The sequence below is a fragment of the Pseudorasbora parva genome, chromosome 2 (genome assembly GCF_024679245.1).
Source record: "Pseudorasbora parva isolate DD20220531a chromosome 2, ASM2467924v1, whole genome shotgun sequence".
Taxonomy (NCBI): Eukaryota; Metazoa; Chordata; class Actinopteri; order Cypriniformes; family Gobionidae; genus Pseudorasbora; species Pseudorasbora parva.
Genome location: NC_090173.1, coordinates 12291437 through 12304723, shown reverse-complemented (window position 1 = coordinate 12304723; position 13287 = coordinate 12291437). Strand labels below are relative to the sequence as shown.

General features: G+C 38.5%; 1 protein-coding gene across 2 annotated transcripts in view; it reads left to right on the top strand.

The window, feature by feature from the left end:
• The first annotated feature begins 2554 nt into the window (after positions 1-2554).
• Positions 2555-13287, top strand: part of LOC137091866 (protein shisa-6) — a 177595-nt gene continuing 166862 nt past the window's right edge. For both annotated transcript variants that reach the window (XM_067456329.1, XM_067456328.1), the window contains exons 1-2: positions 2555-2681; positions 3596-4406. In XM_067456329.1, the coding sequence (XP_067312430.1) occupies positions 3862-4406 (545 nt within the window). In that variant the 5' untranslated portion in view covers positions 2555-2681; positions 3596-3861. The remainder of the gene's footprint in view (positions 2682-3595; positions 4407-13287) is intronic.

The window sequence follows — 13287 nt, the reverse complement described above, 5'->3', positions numbered from 1 at the left end:
AGCAGTTTTGAGTTTATCAATCAAGCGATGTTATCCACGCCGAAGTGTTTACAGTCCAGTGGTGTATGCAGAGCTATAGGAGGTCCCGTGGTGGAACAGCTTGCGTGAGCGTCCCGTGTGCACAGCTGAATATTCCTCTGTGATTAATTACGTCTTTTCTGAGAGCTGAAATGTCTGCCTCATAATTCCTTAGCCAATGTCAGCGCTGACGTTACCTGTCAGGGAATTTTTCTTTGTCTTTCTTTGCTGAGGTCGCAGTTCTGAGGTGGGAGCAGTTAAATTCTAATGGACGATCCGTCCTCCCACTGTGCACCTGTCTCATTTGTACATGCTGATTGACAGGAAGACGGCACTCGTTTGCAAACCTCGGAACCAAAGAGCTCATAAATCGAGACGGGTTTCCTCAAACTCTTCCTGTTTTAATAGTGTCTGCAAATTATATCTTCACTGTACTTTTGAAAGACGTGAAATGGGCACAGTTTCCATTTCCAGTAAAATTAGCGCTCTACTATTATTGTGGAGACTTATAGTGGCTGTATGGATTTATAAAAATGCATAGGCATATGCTAAGGCATTTAATTTATAGAAAATACACCATCACATGTTTCAGTTTTTTTAAGTTTTAACTTTTTAAAACTTTTTTTGAAGCTTTTTAAACACTCAATTGAAGGGTTTTGTGTTTACTGCACTCCTTTCATGACTTGTTTTATTGCCGATATCTCTCTCTTACAATCTGCTACTATAACCGCATGTGAACATATTATTCCTAACAGAATGGTTATTATCTGTTCTTTTTCTTAATCTCTTCTTTTCTGCATCACTCCTTTAGACATCAAAAATGATGCCCAAAACATCTACGTTCAAGACTACGACAAGTCAGGGTTTCCCAATCTTTTCTTGAACTTGCTGACTTCTTAAGAAATCTTAAATCTAGGTGTTAAATCTATGCCAGTCTTCGGTTATCGTAGAGTATCAAGTCTCAATGCTATGCACAGCATATTGAACGAGTTGAGAGTCAGATTTCATGATGCACCGTATTGTTACATCCTTGTTGATCCAGAAACAACATTTCTTTAAACTTATCAGATTTTAGGAATCGGGGAAGGCTGAGGTTTAGGGTATTTCACAACACCTTTAACAATCTATCATTTTGATATCATGAGTAGTTAACTGAGTAAATCTCACGGAAAACTGCAAGAAAATGCCCCAATCATACTTCACCTCAGAATAAATAGAAATATATATATATATATATATATTTTTTTGCAAAATAAAAGCGGGACCAGGTCTGACAAAGTGCACTTTCACAATAAAAATGAATTTGTTCCTCTTTTTTTTTGGTTTTTTATCACATTGAACTCCCAGAGTCTCTCTGAAGTGGTTGACAATGGCATAAAACAGATACCCAAAATGCCACATATTTCATGATTGACCACTTTACATGTCAGTCAGTGGGTGGCTCTTGACTAAAATAAGCTGCTATGCCACAGCACAGATATTGTTTGGCTACTGTATCATCCCGAGTATGTTGACATCCTTCTCAGTTTACATAGGCTATCTTACGGGCAAAGATGGATTGCTCTCAAAATATTGTAATATCAGAATAATATTGTAATTGTTATTTTTCAGAGCTGATAGTTTCAGATCAAGCTACAAAAGCCAAATGTTTGTTTCGTTATAGATCTTTCAAATTGCTGTGTTTTTTAGAAGCAGAAGTCGTCATAGTTGGACAAAGTTAGCGGTGAATGAGAGACTACATTAAAAATATATTTGTCTTCCGATTTGCTCAAATAGCAAAAGAAAAACTCCATACCAGTGTTTTCACTTTCAAAGAGTTCACTTTTATAAACGTACATACATGTTATAAATTTACATATTTTCAAAATTAAAATATAAAAAGTTTACAGGATTTACGATTAAAACGCGTAATTAGTTAGTCTTTGAAAAGGGTCCATTGATTTAGTTCATGACACAGATTTTCGCGCGTTTGCAGAATTCAAAAAATAACGGTCATAACGGCTGTCTTCGTTCAATGGCCGTCTTTAATCTCATTCATTATTATGAGATTAAATGTCTATGTTTGAGACTTTACAAAGATTTGACCCAACCTGTGTTTGTAAGAGAACCCGGAAGATTTTATCGATTAAAAAATGGAGAGATGCCTAGAAAACACCTCTAAATACTGCCTGGTAATAATTTAAAAACCATAGATCGCACTGAAGCTGTATATAGAGACCTAAGTAAGCTAGTCAAAAGTACAGCTCTGAGGTGTGTAGCCTGATGCAGTTTTAAGAAACGGTTATGTTTCCTCACACAGGAATGTTCATCCAGGAACATGTCTCGTGTGTTAAAGGCTGTCCATGTTACATATGCAGTTGTTGTATGTTGGTTTGGGAAGCCTGCAGGTATGAGCAGGCGTGCGTTTACCCGAGACGGGTTTGTAATTACCTGAATTACCGGTGACGCGTAGAAGTACACCGAGAGAGAGAGAGAGAGAGAGAGAGAGAGAGAGAGAGAGAGAGAGAGAGAGAGAGAGAGAGAGAGAGAGAGAGAGAGAGAGAGAGAGAGAGAGAGAGAGATGGAGGCGGGTCAGACCGGAGCGGAGGAGCATCTCTCTCTCTCAGCTCTGTTCGGTTCGGAGGCGCAGTGACGGACATCCCGGAGTCGAGCGCACTAGATGCGTAAGTTTTGTCCATTTTTGCATACTTAAATCCACTTTTTAGCTTCTTCATGAATGAATGCGGAATGTCAGACGGAACATGAGTATATTGAATTTCAATTTGTGAATATTTACTCGGTTTACTACTCTGTAAAAGTGAAAATGTGCAGATATTACCATGTCAAACCGGCCGGGCTTTTAAAAATGACTTTTGTTGATGTCACCCAACGTAGTCAGGTTGATTCAGTCATGTTAAATAATATTTTTGAAAACCTGTTAATTTGTGTTACCACATGAAGCACATGTTTAGGTTTACATAACGGGAATATTTGAACAGTGTAAATGGGAACGGAAAATAAATAGCTTTAATCATTTAAATCATGTTTTCTCTCTCTCTCTCGTTTACACAGAAATGTATTCATTTCACTGTGTCAGTATCGTTATGTTTAATTAAGTTAATTAATAATGTTTTAATTTGCATTTAGATGTATTTATTGTTGCATTTGAATGTGTATACTTTAAAGGGATTTCGATTTCTTTAAATATTGATGTATTTCATGCAGCATATGATAGCATTATACAATATAAGGAGTTCACTATTCATAGCTTTGTAAGCGTTTACAGTGTTCACGTGTTGAAACAGTAGAAGCAAACTGAACTATATGTGTGTGTTGTCCATGGTGCTGAAATCATGTAGACCGTAGTGCAGTGGTTTTCAATCCACTGCTTTGCACATTTTGTATATCTCCCTTATTTAACACACCTGATTCAGATCATCTGCTCATTTGGTGTGAGCTCCAACTGAACTATGTCAGATAAGAGAGGCACATGCAGAGCCAGGATTGAAAACCACCGCTGTAGTGTTTCAGACGATAACTGAGAAGCGAAACTGTCCTGATTGTGTTTGTTAATTGTTTCTCATATCTTATTTTTCAGATAAACATAATGTAGTCAGTCTTGAGCAAGTAGATTTCAAGTTTGAGAACCTATTCGCTCGACGTGAAATGGGCATTGCGCAGTTGTTGGTTTGACTCTGTAAGCACTTATGCCTTAAAGAATGAGAGTCTTAGGGAGGAGGACTGTTGAAATTATGCTATGCGGAGATGGAGAATGGAGGAGCCGCAAAAGTGCATGACAAGCGGGTCAGTGTCGTTTTGAAGAGATCATAAAACAAGGAGAAACACACATAGCCGCCCGAAGCCATGGGGATACGACACCTCCTGCTTCTGTTGGTCTATCTAGACCCGTTGTGCGTCCTGAGCGCATCCCCTAACAAGAGGAGCAAACCCTCTCAAAAGAGACCCCCGAAAGTGAAGGAGGTCAACAGCACCGTTGCTCCAACGGTGGCACCCCGACGGATCACACAAGTCCAGGCGCCCATAATCGGTGATCACGACACCTGTCTAGGCTACTACGACGTAAGTGGTCAGTTCGACAAAGAGTTCGCCTGCAACAACACCGACCATCGGTACTGCTGCGGGAGCTGCTTCCTGCGCTTCTGCTGCCCCGTGAAAGCCAAACGAGTGGATCAGAGAATCTGCACCAACTACAACACGCCGGACTGGATCAAAACCCAGCCGCCCTCACCCGCGCCCACAGGGGACACGTATGACCCTGCGCTGGACCAGACCAACACCACCGTCTACATTACCTGCGGCGTCATCACCCTCATTATTATCCTGGGGATTTCTGCCAAAGTGGCCTATGATAAAGCCACCAGACCACCTCAAGAGATGAATGTCCACAGGTAAGTCTAAGGAAGCTCTTTGGAAATGTTCTTACTCTGCAAACTTTGGGTTAAAGCCTCACCAGTAAGAAGTACCGATGGTTAAGGGGTGGCGTAGCCTGGTTAACACTCTAAAAAATAAAAGTTCTTGATTGGCGAAGCTTTGATGGTGAAGCTTTAAAGGGTTAGTTCACCCAAAAATGAAAATTCTGTCATTAATTACTCATGTCGTTCGACATCCGTTAGGACCTCCGTTCATCTTCAGACACAGATAAAGATATTAGTGTTGAATTCCGATGGCTCAGAAAGGCCTTCATTGACACCAATGTCATTTCCTCTCTCAAGACCCATAAAGGCACTAAAGACGTCGTTACAAAACAAAATAGTTTTTGTGCGCAAGAAAACCCCTGAAATAACGGCTTATATAGTGATGGTGCCGATTTCAAAACACCGCTTCGTGAAGCCTCGGAGCTTAATGAATCAGCGTGTCAATTCACGATTTGGATCATGTGTCAAACGGCTGAAATCATGTGACTTTGGCGATCCGAATCGTAAATCGATTCACTGATTTATAACGGTTCGAAAGCTTTACGAAGCTGTGTTTTGAAATCGGCCATCACTACATAAGTTGTTGTTGAGTTGTTTATTGCGCACAAAACCTATTCTCGTGTCTTCATAAATGATTGTAGAGTCGCTGTAGTGAGATGGGCTTTGTATCGACGTCTTTAGTGCCTTTATGGGTCTTGAGAGAGGAAATGACATTGGTGTCAATGAAGGCCTTTCTGAGCCATCGGATTTCAACACTAATATCTTCATCTGTGTCTGAAGATGAACGGAGGTCTGACGGGTGTCCAACCACATGAGGGTAAGTAATTAATGACAGAATTTTCTTTTTTGGGTGAACTAACCCTTAAATTAATGGTATAATCAATCAATGGTACATCAATTGTACATTTCCATTCCACAGAAGGTTCTTAAGATTTGTTTTTCAAATGTTCTTCAAACTAATGCCAGGCTCAGACTAGAGGAGTTTTTAAATCTTCACATATGTTCTTCTTTCAAATCTCAAAGCTGCGCACACAACAAGATTTGAAAATCATTGAGCACTATGAGATATTCTTAAGATTGATCATGCCAGATTTAAGACCTCATGTGATCTCATGGGAAAGCGGATATACACAAAATGTATACAGTGTATACGGCAACTTGCTGTAGACATTACATTATATTATATTATAAAGGCAGTCGTATTGTGCCGCATTTCGCCCAGACGTTTCTGTCCACTGGACCCATACAGCTGCTTGTTGTTTTGCGGTCGCCATTTCAAATGTTTTCTACTTCCATCTCCTTGTATACTTGTTTTTCTTTGGCTATTGTGGAAGTACTGGCGTAATCATAGTCATAATTATCCCGATTTAAAATCCTAAATGCCAAACCTTTTGATATTGTTGGGGCGGCCCCGATGGGGAGGTTCGGGAGGTTTAAGGTTTGATCTGTAAACGCCTCATGTTACCAGATAATCTTGGCCAAAAATTGCCTGAAACTCATGTAGTCTGAGCCTGGCTCAAGAAAGAAAAAATGGTTCTTCTATGGCAACTCCTTTTTGAATCCTTAACTTTTAGTAATGCAGGGCTGGCAGCCAAAGTTTGCACAATTCAAAAATGTTTAATTGGTACTTTAAAGGGATAATTCACCCTAAAATTACAAATTCAGTCATGATTAACCAATTTTCCAAACTTGTATGCATTGCATTTCTGTTTTTATCCAAATTTTAAACAAACCTTTAAGTGTTTTTGGTACAATGGAAGTCAATAGGGGCCATTTCTGGTTGGACCCCAATGTTCTTCAGAATGCCATACTGTCCCTTTAAGTATGTTAACATGCTAAGTGCATATGAAAGTTCAACGTAAGGTATTTAGCCAGATTTACCGTGATAAATGCGGCATATGGATAACCATCTATGGTAGTAAAAGGAAGGGATGATTCATTTTACCATTGTACCTCAGGATACTCAAGAAAGACTGAACCCCTACTGTTTGTCACTTTGGATGAAAGTGCTTGCTAAATGACTAAGCAAACAAGCCCATTAGTTTTCAATTACATTCTCAAAATTAAAACATATAAGGAAATTGCAGTCAACACATTGGGCCCTAGCACACACCCGGCACAATGCAAGTGTTTTCTGCTAGTTTCAGCCCAGCGCAGTTATCATTTTCACATCCAGCGTCATGTTGTTTAAATAGCAAATGCATTTGTGCCCATCTGTTCGCCCATGGGCATGCTGGTCTGAAAACCAGGTGTGTTCAGGTGCAGTGTTGGCACGTTGCTATTTTGTGGAACTGAAAAACGACTGCGCCATTGACCAACAAAAACCTGCTCTAAAGCCAATAGGGCAGCATTTTTGTGTATTATTTAAAGGGTATTTTAGTAATATGCTCCGATAGGTGGTGCAGAACGTGAATACTCTCTGATTATTACACACACACACACACACACACACACACACACACACACACACACACACACACACACACACACACACACACACACACACACACACATGTTGGTCTATGTGGTTTACAGGGACTCTCCATAGGCGTAACGGTTTTTATACTGTACAAACCGTATTTTCTATCCCCTTACACTGCCCCAGCCCCTAAACCTACCCATCACAGGAAACATAATGCATTTTTACTTTCTCAAAAAATCATCATTTTGTATGTTTTTAAGGCCATTTGAATTATGAGGACATTTGATATGTCCTCATAAACCACATTTATAGTGTAATACCAGTGTAATACCCATGTAGTTATACAAATTTGTGTCCTCATAAACCACATAAACAGGCTCACACACACACACACACACACACACACACACACACACACACACACACACACACACACACAAAGACACACACATCGTTTAATTAGCAAAAGTGGATTCTGACACACCCTAAGTGCAACAGTGCTATGCGCTTTAGACCATGCGCTTAGATTTTTCTTTTAAAAAGGGCCCATAGTGTGTATTTTTGATTCTCTGTAGCATTTCAGGTCAATGTATTTACACAACCAGTTTAAAGAGCACTGACTACAAATCAAATAAGAGTGATTTTGTAGTTTTTAATCAATGAAGAAAAGAGAAAGGAATGAGACCTAGCATGGTAACACATCTCAGTTGGAACGTACAGTACATAAACTAGACCGTGAGTGAAAGCTTTGTGGTCTTGATCACCAATTAAACGCTGGGTTCTGGGTTAAGATGGAATATTAATAGTTAATTGCATACTGTATTAAATCTAGGACTCATCTGTGTCTAGGAGGGATTGATTCTGGATTTCATTAGTCTTGAGATAGAGGTCAACTGGAAACTGTCGTAGTAGAGAGGAACTAGGTCTTTATGGTGCAGTTTGTCAATAAGACAGATGTATAGTGCTGTGAATTGCTCATTGTCAAAAAGCAGGAGAAATGTCTAGGTAAAATTCTATTGTATGTTTTATCTCTGTCGTTTATTTATTAGATTTATGTAAAAATGTTCAGACAATGTTAACCGAGAACAATGAATTCTATGACTATATTAATAACGACGCAACACTGACATCATAGCCGTTTCAGCCGGTCTCTCCGCCACAGGAGCGGCTCCTGTGCAGAGCTGTTGAGAGTATTAAATGTGGCACATTGCTCTGTTCTTATCGAGCTGATGCATGTACCAAATATGAGTCAAGCTCAGACAGCCTGATAAGAGTTTGGCTGGTCCTCACAATGAGGCTTATTGGATTTTTGAAGACAGACTGAAATCCCGTATAGCTGCTTGACACTTGTGAGCAGCATCCTTAAAATGAGCAGTCTGTTGTTATTTAATCATGTTTTTCCAAACCTGCATGATTTCAAAATGTATGAATAAATATATTATATTATATGTGAATATGAAAATATAAATACATGTTGATATCATTAAACAACTAACAATAGTAAATAATAATAAATAAATAAAAAGGAAATGCATTTTTTTTAGGAAATGCGTATATCTAGTTCAGTCATGAAACTCTTGAGGCTATTACATTCCAGCAATCACATCATTGCCTCATGAGACATGCTGATTGGCTTCTGCTGATACCACAGCCAATGAGATTGCTTGCCTTCACATTTAAATATTCTGCTTCATTGTTTGCTGTAGCTATTAGAGTACCCCTCCACCTCCCCAGCTCCACCTGCCTAGATCTGCTACGGCAGGAGTCTCAAACTCAAATTACCTGGGGGCCGCTAGAGGTAGACTCTGGGTCAGCCTGGGCCGCATCAAATTTTCCACACAAAAAAAAGTACAACTGATCAAATATTCTCAATCTTTATTATTAACAGTTCTTCAACATTAATGTTTCTTCTGAACATGAACATGGCTTCTCTTGCTTACTCGTGTGTTTTTTTTTTATTGCCAATATATTTGAGATTTTGGGATCTGGTTATCCTTTGTCCTTTGCACCTATCTATTACCAACAGGTGTGTGATGGTAATTGTGTACTAATAAATATGGCCAATAGAAATTAAATCATTATGTAATACTGAAATAATAAATGTGTTTATTTTTATTTAAAATAATAGACTATTTCAAAGCAAGGCCATAACCAGGTCAAACAGATCAGTGAACGAAATTCAGAACGATATTTGCATTAATTGTTGTCAAATATTATTAGTCCCGAGATTATTCAAATGAGTGAATAAATACGTACATCCGCTGCTTATATTTGAGTTCCTCGGTGGTCTAATAGTAGACTTTTAGTAAATCATCTCAAATGTTCAGTTTTAATCCGCTCATATAGTTTTCTTCATTATAATGTTCATCAATGATTGTATATTAAGAGCATGGAAACGTTGCATTTTGTGTGCTTTTGTGTGTGTGCAATTTAGTTTTGGGATTTTACCAGAAAGAATAGTCTCTCTTCGCAACGGCATTACGCGATAGATTGACACACGCTCGTGTGTGTGTGTGTGTGTGAAGACTGCGGGAGCATGTGCGCGAGCCAAAAGAGAATGTAAATCCCACCTACTTTGATTTAATTGGCCATTTGAGCGCCGTTAAACCACATTAATTTCGACTGTCTGAACATGTCAATCACGCGGTGTCAACCAGTTGTACTGCATGAGAGAGGGCCGAGCTAACTCTCTCAAACACACACACACACACACACACACACAAAGTGAGGCATAAAGCGCGGCACACGCAACGACTACGCCAAAAATGGTTTTCAGAGCAACGCGCGGGCCGCACTAACATTAAACGTTGATGTCAAGTAGGGGGCCACAAAATATCATCCTGCAAAATATCAAGTGGCCCGCGGGCCGGGAGTTTGAGACCCTTTGTGCTACGGGATTCTTGTATGTCTATGTATGCAGCAGCAGCAGTAGATCTTACTTGCTCACAGCAGTGTCTCTGTGTATCTATTAGTAGTAGTAAGCCTATACTTGCAGTTTAGCAGATCTAGTCTGCCAAGACCAAATGTTGTACATTAACATTGCCATATTCAATAACATGCTAAAACTATTCAGAGAGTTGTCCCTTATTATGGATTTGTAAAAATTACGTTTAATGTAGTGTGTAACATACCACCTCTAAGTGAATCAAAAAACATCCTGCAAAGTTTTAAATCTGAAAATGCACCATGCATGTATAAAGTTATTGTCTTTCAAAAGTAAGAGTCAAGTCTGAGTCAATTAAACAAATTGTTTAAATAAAAAAACGAATCCCAAGCGGTTTTGTTGGGACTTTAAGATGAAAAATTAGCAGGTTGTCCACATTTTCAGCCTCGCTTGGTATTTTGATACAGTTCCCACTCGTCCACCTAAATAAATCCGGCAGTTAATTTTTCTGACACGTTACACTGAACTAAAAAATGGTGACAGACAGCAAGATTACTCAGATTACAGCACGCCACTTCTAAGCAGTGGTGGAAAGATGACTGAAAAAGCATACTCAAGTAGAAGTATTGTTACTTGTCAAAAAATGTAGTTCAAGAAGAGTAAAAGTACCTGTCCTAAATACTACGCAAACTAGGAGTAAAACGTAGCCCTTTTAAAAGTACTCACGAGTAGTGAGTAGGGAGTATTATGCTGTTATTCCAATTTATACCCTGCAAATTCAAAAATGTAGCTTCTCTTTTACGGATGATTCGCAGTAAGAACAAAAAAACGAGATCACTAACAGTATTTCTTTGACTATTTATTTTTATTTATGACTGCTAGCACTAAAAATACAGCCATGTAATATATGAGAAAGCAACCAATAATCTGGTAACATTTATGACAACAATTCTGTAGAGGTTTTCTTACGGTTCATTGAAAAAGATTGCAAAACATTGTACAATAACATGTTCTTTCTTTTTAAGACGCATTCATTCTACTTTTTTAATTTTAAAGCATGTTTTCTCTGTAAAAAGAATATACTTAAGAAATAAGAATGGAGTAACTCACAATTTTCACCACTGATTATTTTTCTTGCAATTAAAAAAATAAACCTGATTTAATGATAAATATGATGTTTTATGAAAGTTATTTGCTATATACATGGACTCCAATTTTCAATCACCATTTGAGAACACCTTACATTAAAATATGCTATTAAATATGCTGACAGAAAGCAGAATAATGCGTTTACATGCTAAATGAAATCTAAGCAAAAATCTAGAAGTGACGATCGGTTAATGCCTAATGCACTTTGACAATCTAGCTAAATGAAGTGTTCCCAGCAGATGGCAGAGCAGAGCTTAACAGCAGCGCTAACAGTACCATTTGTTCATGTATTAGAAAATTTTATATTCTGCTGCCAAATTTTTGTAATTGTTTAAGGCAAATTTCCCGATTTCAGTCATCACACAGTAACCTAACCAGCAACAACCCCTTTGATAAAGCACGCGTGCCTCTCACTATGGTTGCTATGGTTGATTTGACGAGAGTCAAACGCAAGACTGTCTGACTATTTGTCTTAGCCAATCATGTTGACAGGAAAAAATAAATAAATATAATGCAGCGACGGCAGGTTTAAGGAAAATAGCACAGTAAACGTGCTGATGCAGCACTTAAAATTTACTCAAGTCAGAGTAAAAGTACACTGTTTTTAAACTACTTAAAAAAGTACAATTCCTGAGAAAAACTACTCAATAACAGTAATGAGAGTATTTGTAATTCGTTACTTTACATCACTGCTTCTAAGACATTCTTAGAGTTCAATATTTAAAGGTGCCCTAAAATAAGTTGAAACAATGTTAAATTGTTCTCTGATATCTACACAGAGGGTATGTGGCTTATTTAAGGACCAAAATTGTCCAGATGCAGTTTTAGAGGTCCATTTACAACCCTATAAATTGTCCCTAGGATGTAATGCTCAGTTTTTGCCTTATTTGGAAGTCATTAATACTAAAATTAGAGCTTTGCTCTGATTGGCTTATTTCAGCAGCTCACAGCACACAGCAGTTCAGTTGTTCAGCGAAGCGGCTCGTGAGTCCTGACAGAAACACAGAACGACTGAATGACTCTTTAAGCAGAACATCTCAAATGGAGATTGATAAAATGCAGCTTACTTGTTTATTGGTGTTTTCAGATCATCCCCGCGCGAGAAAGAGCTTGCGTGCTTGCGGTTGCCAGATTTCAGTAACTGAAATCCCCGAACAGAGCTTTTGTGTGAAAAGAACACGTATATTATCCAGTGTTTTACCTAAACATGTCCAATCTGGCAGCCACGTGCACGCGAGCTCTCTCTCGTGCGCGGATTATCTGAAAACACCAATAAACAAGTAAGCTGCATTCCAGCAATCTCCATTTGAGATGTTCTGCTAAAAATGTGATTTTCAGTCTATATTTTAGACTTGTCTTTTTTCATCAACGATATTGCATGTTGATACACAATGTAGGCTAAGGTTACACAGTGACAGTGATGTACCTTTAATACAAGCATGCTTAAACATCATAGGCCTACTTCAGTTCTCAAAAATATGAATATAACTTTTATAATATGAATATAAATGACTCTCGTTTTAACTTATATGGTAGAAAAGGTGACGTTTGCTAGAAGGATCGAGTGAACAATCTGTAAGCAACATATCTACGATTGTGTTTGGATTACAAAATAATATTACCCTTTGTCAGATGAACGAAGGTTTTATGGGTGTCCAACGACATGAGGGTGAGTAATTATTTTTTGGGTGAACTAACCCTTTAAACAGCTAGTCAATAAGTGGATAAATTGCTACTTACTGCTTGCAGGAATACAGTTGCCCCGAAGCTTGCTTGAAATGGGCCGAACAAACAAACGATTTTGAAATAAATTGTTGTGGTATCCGATTATAATAAACCTCAACCGTGACTGTTGACATATGAAAAGTCCTCACGTCCCCTGCACAGCCTGAACATGACGTGTGTCCATGAGAGCTGATGTTTTGCTATCCTCGAGTGTCGCTTGTTTACCTGCAGTCCCAATGATTCGGCTCCGTCAGTTCCGCCTGACAATGCCCATGTTTGGACAGATGCAAATGTTGAGGGCGTGCATATAAATGATCCCCAACGCTTGTGTCACGGTTGGCGTTATGTTGAGAAGCAATTATTTTCCCGTGGTGTTTTTCATTCACGAGATTTACATAAGAAGTAGGAGGCAATGGTGTTTGAGACTCACAGTATGTGATGTCCATGTACTGAACTCTTATTATTTCACTATGGCAAGGTTAATTCAATTTTTCATTCTAGGGCACCTTTAAATCAGTCAGTCATTCATCAATTGCATATTAAATTGAATTTTACATTTAGACACCTTGAGCATTTATCTATTCATGTCAGAACATTTCATGTCAGAACAAGTGGTACTGTTACAAGCTACACAGAGTATTACTTGTTTTAAAACCAATACTAAACATTTCTCT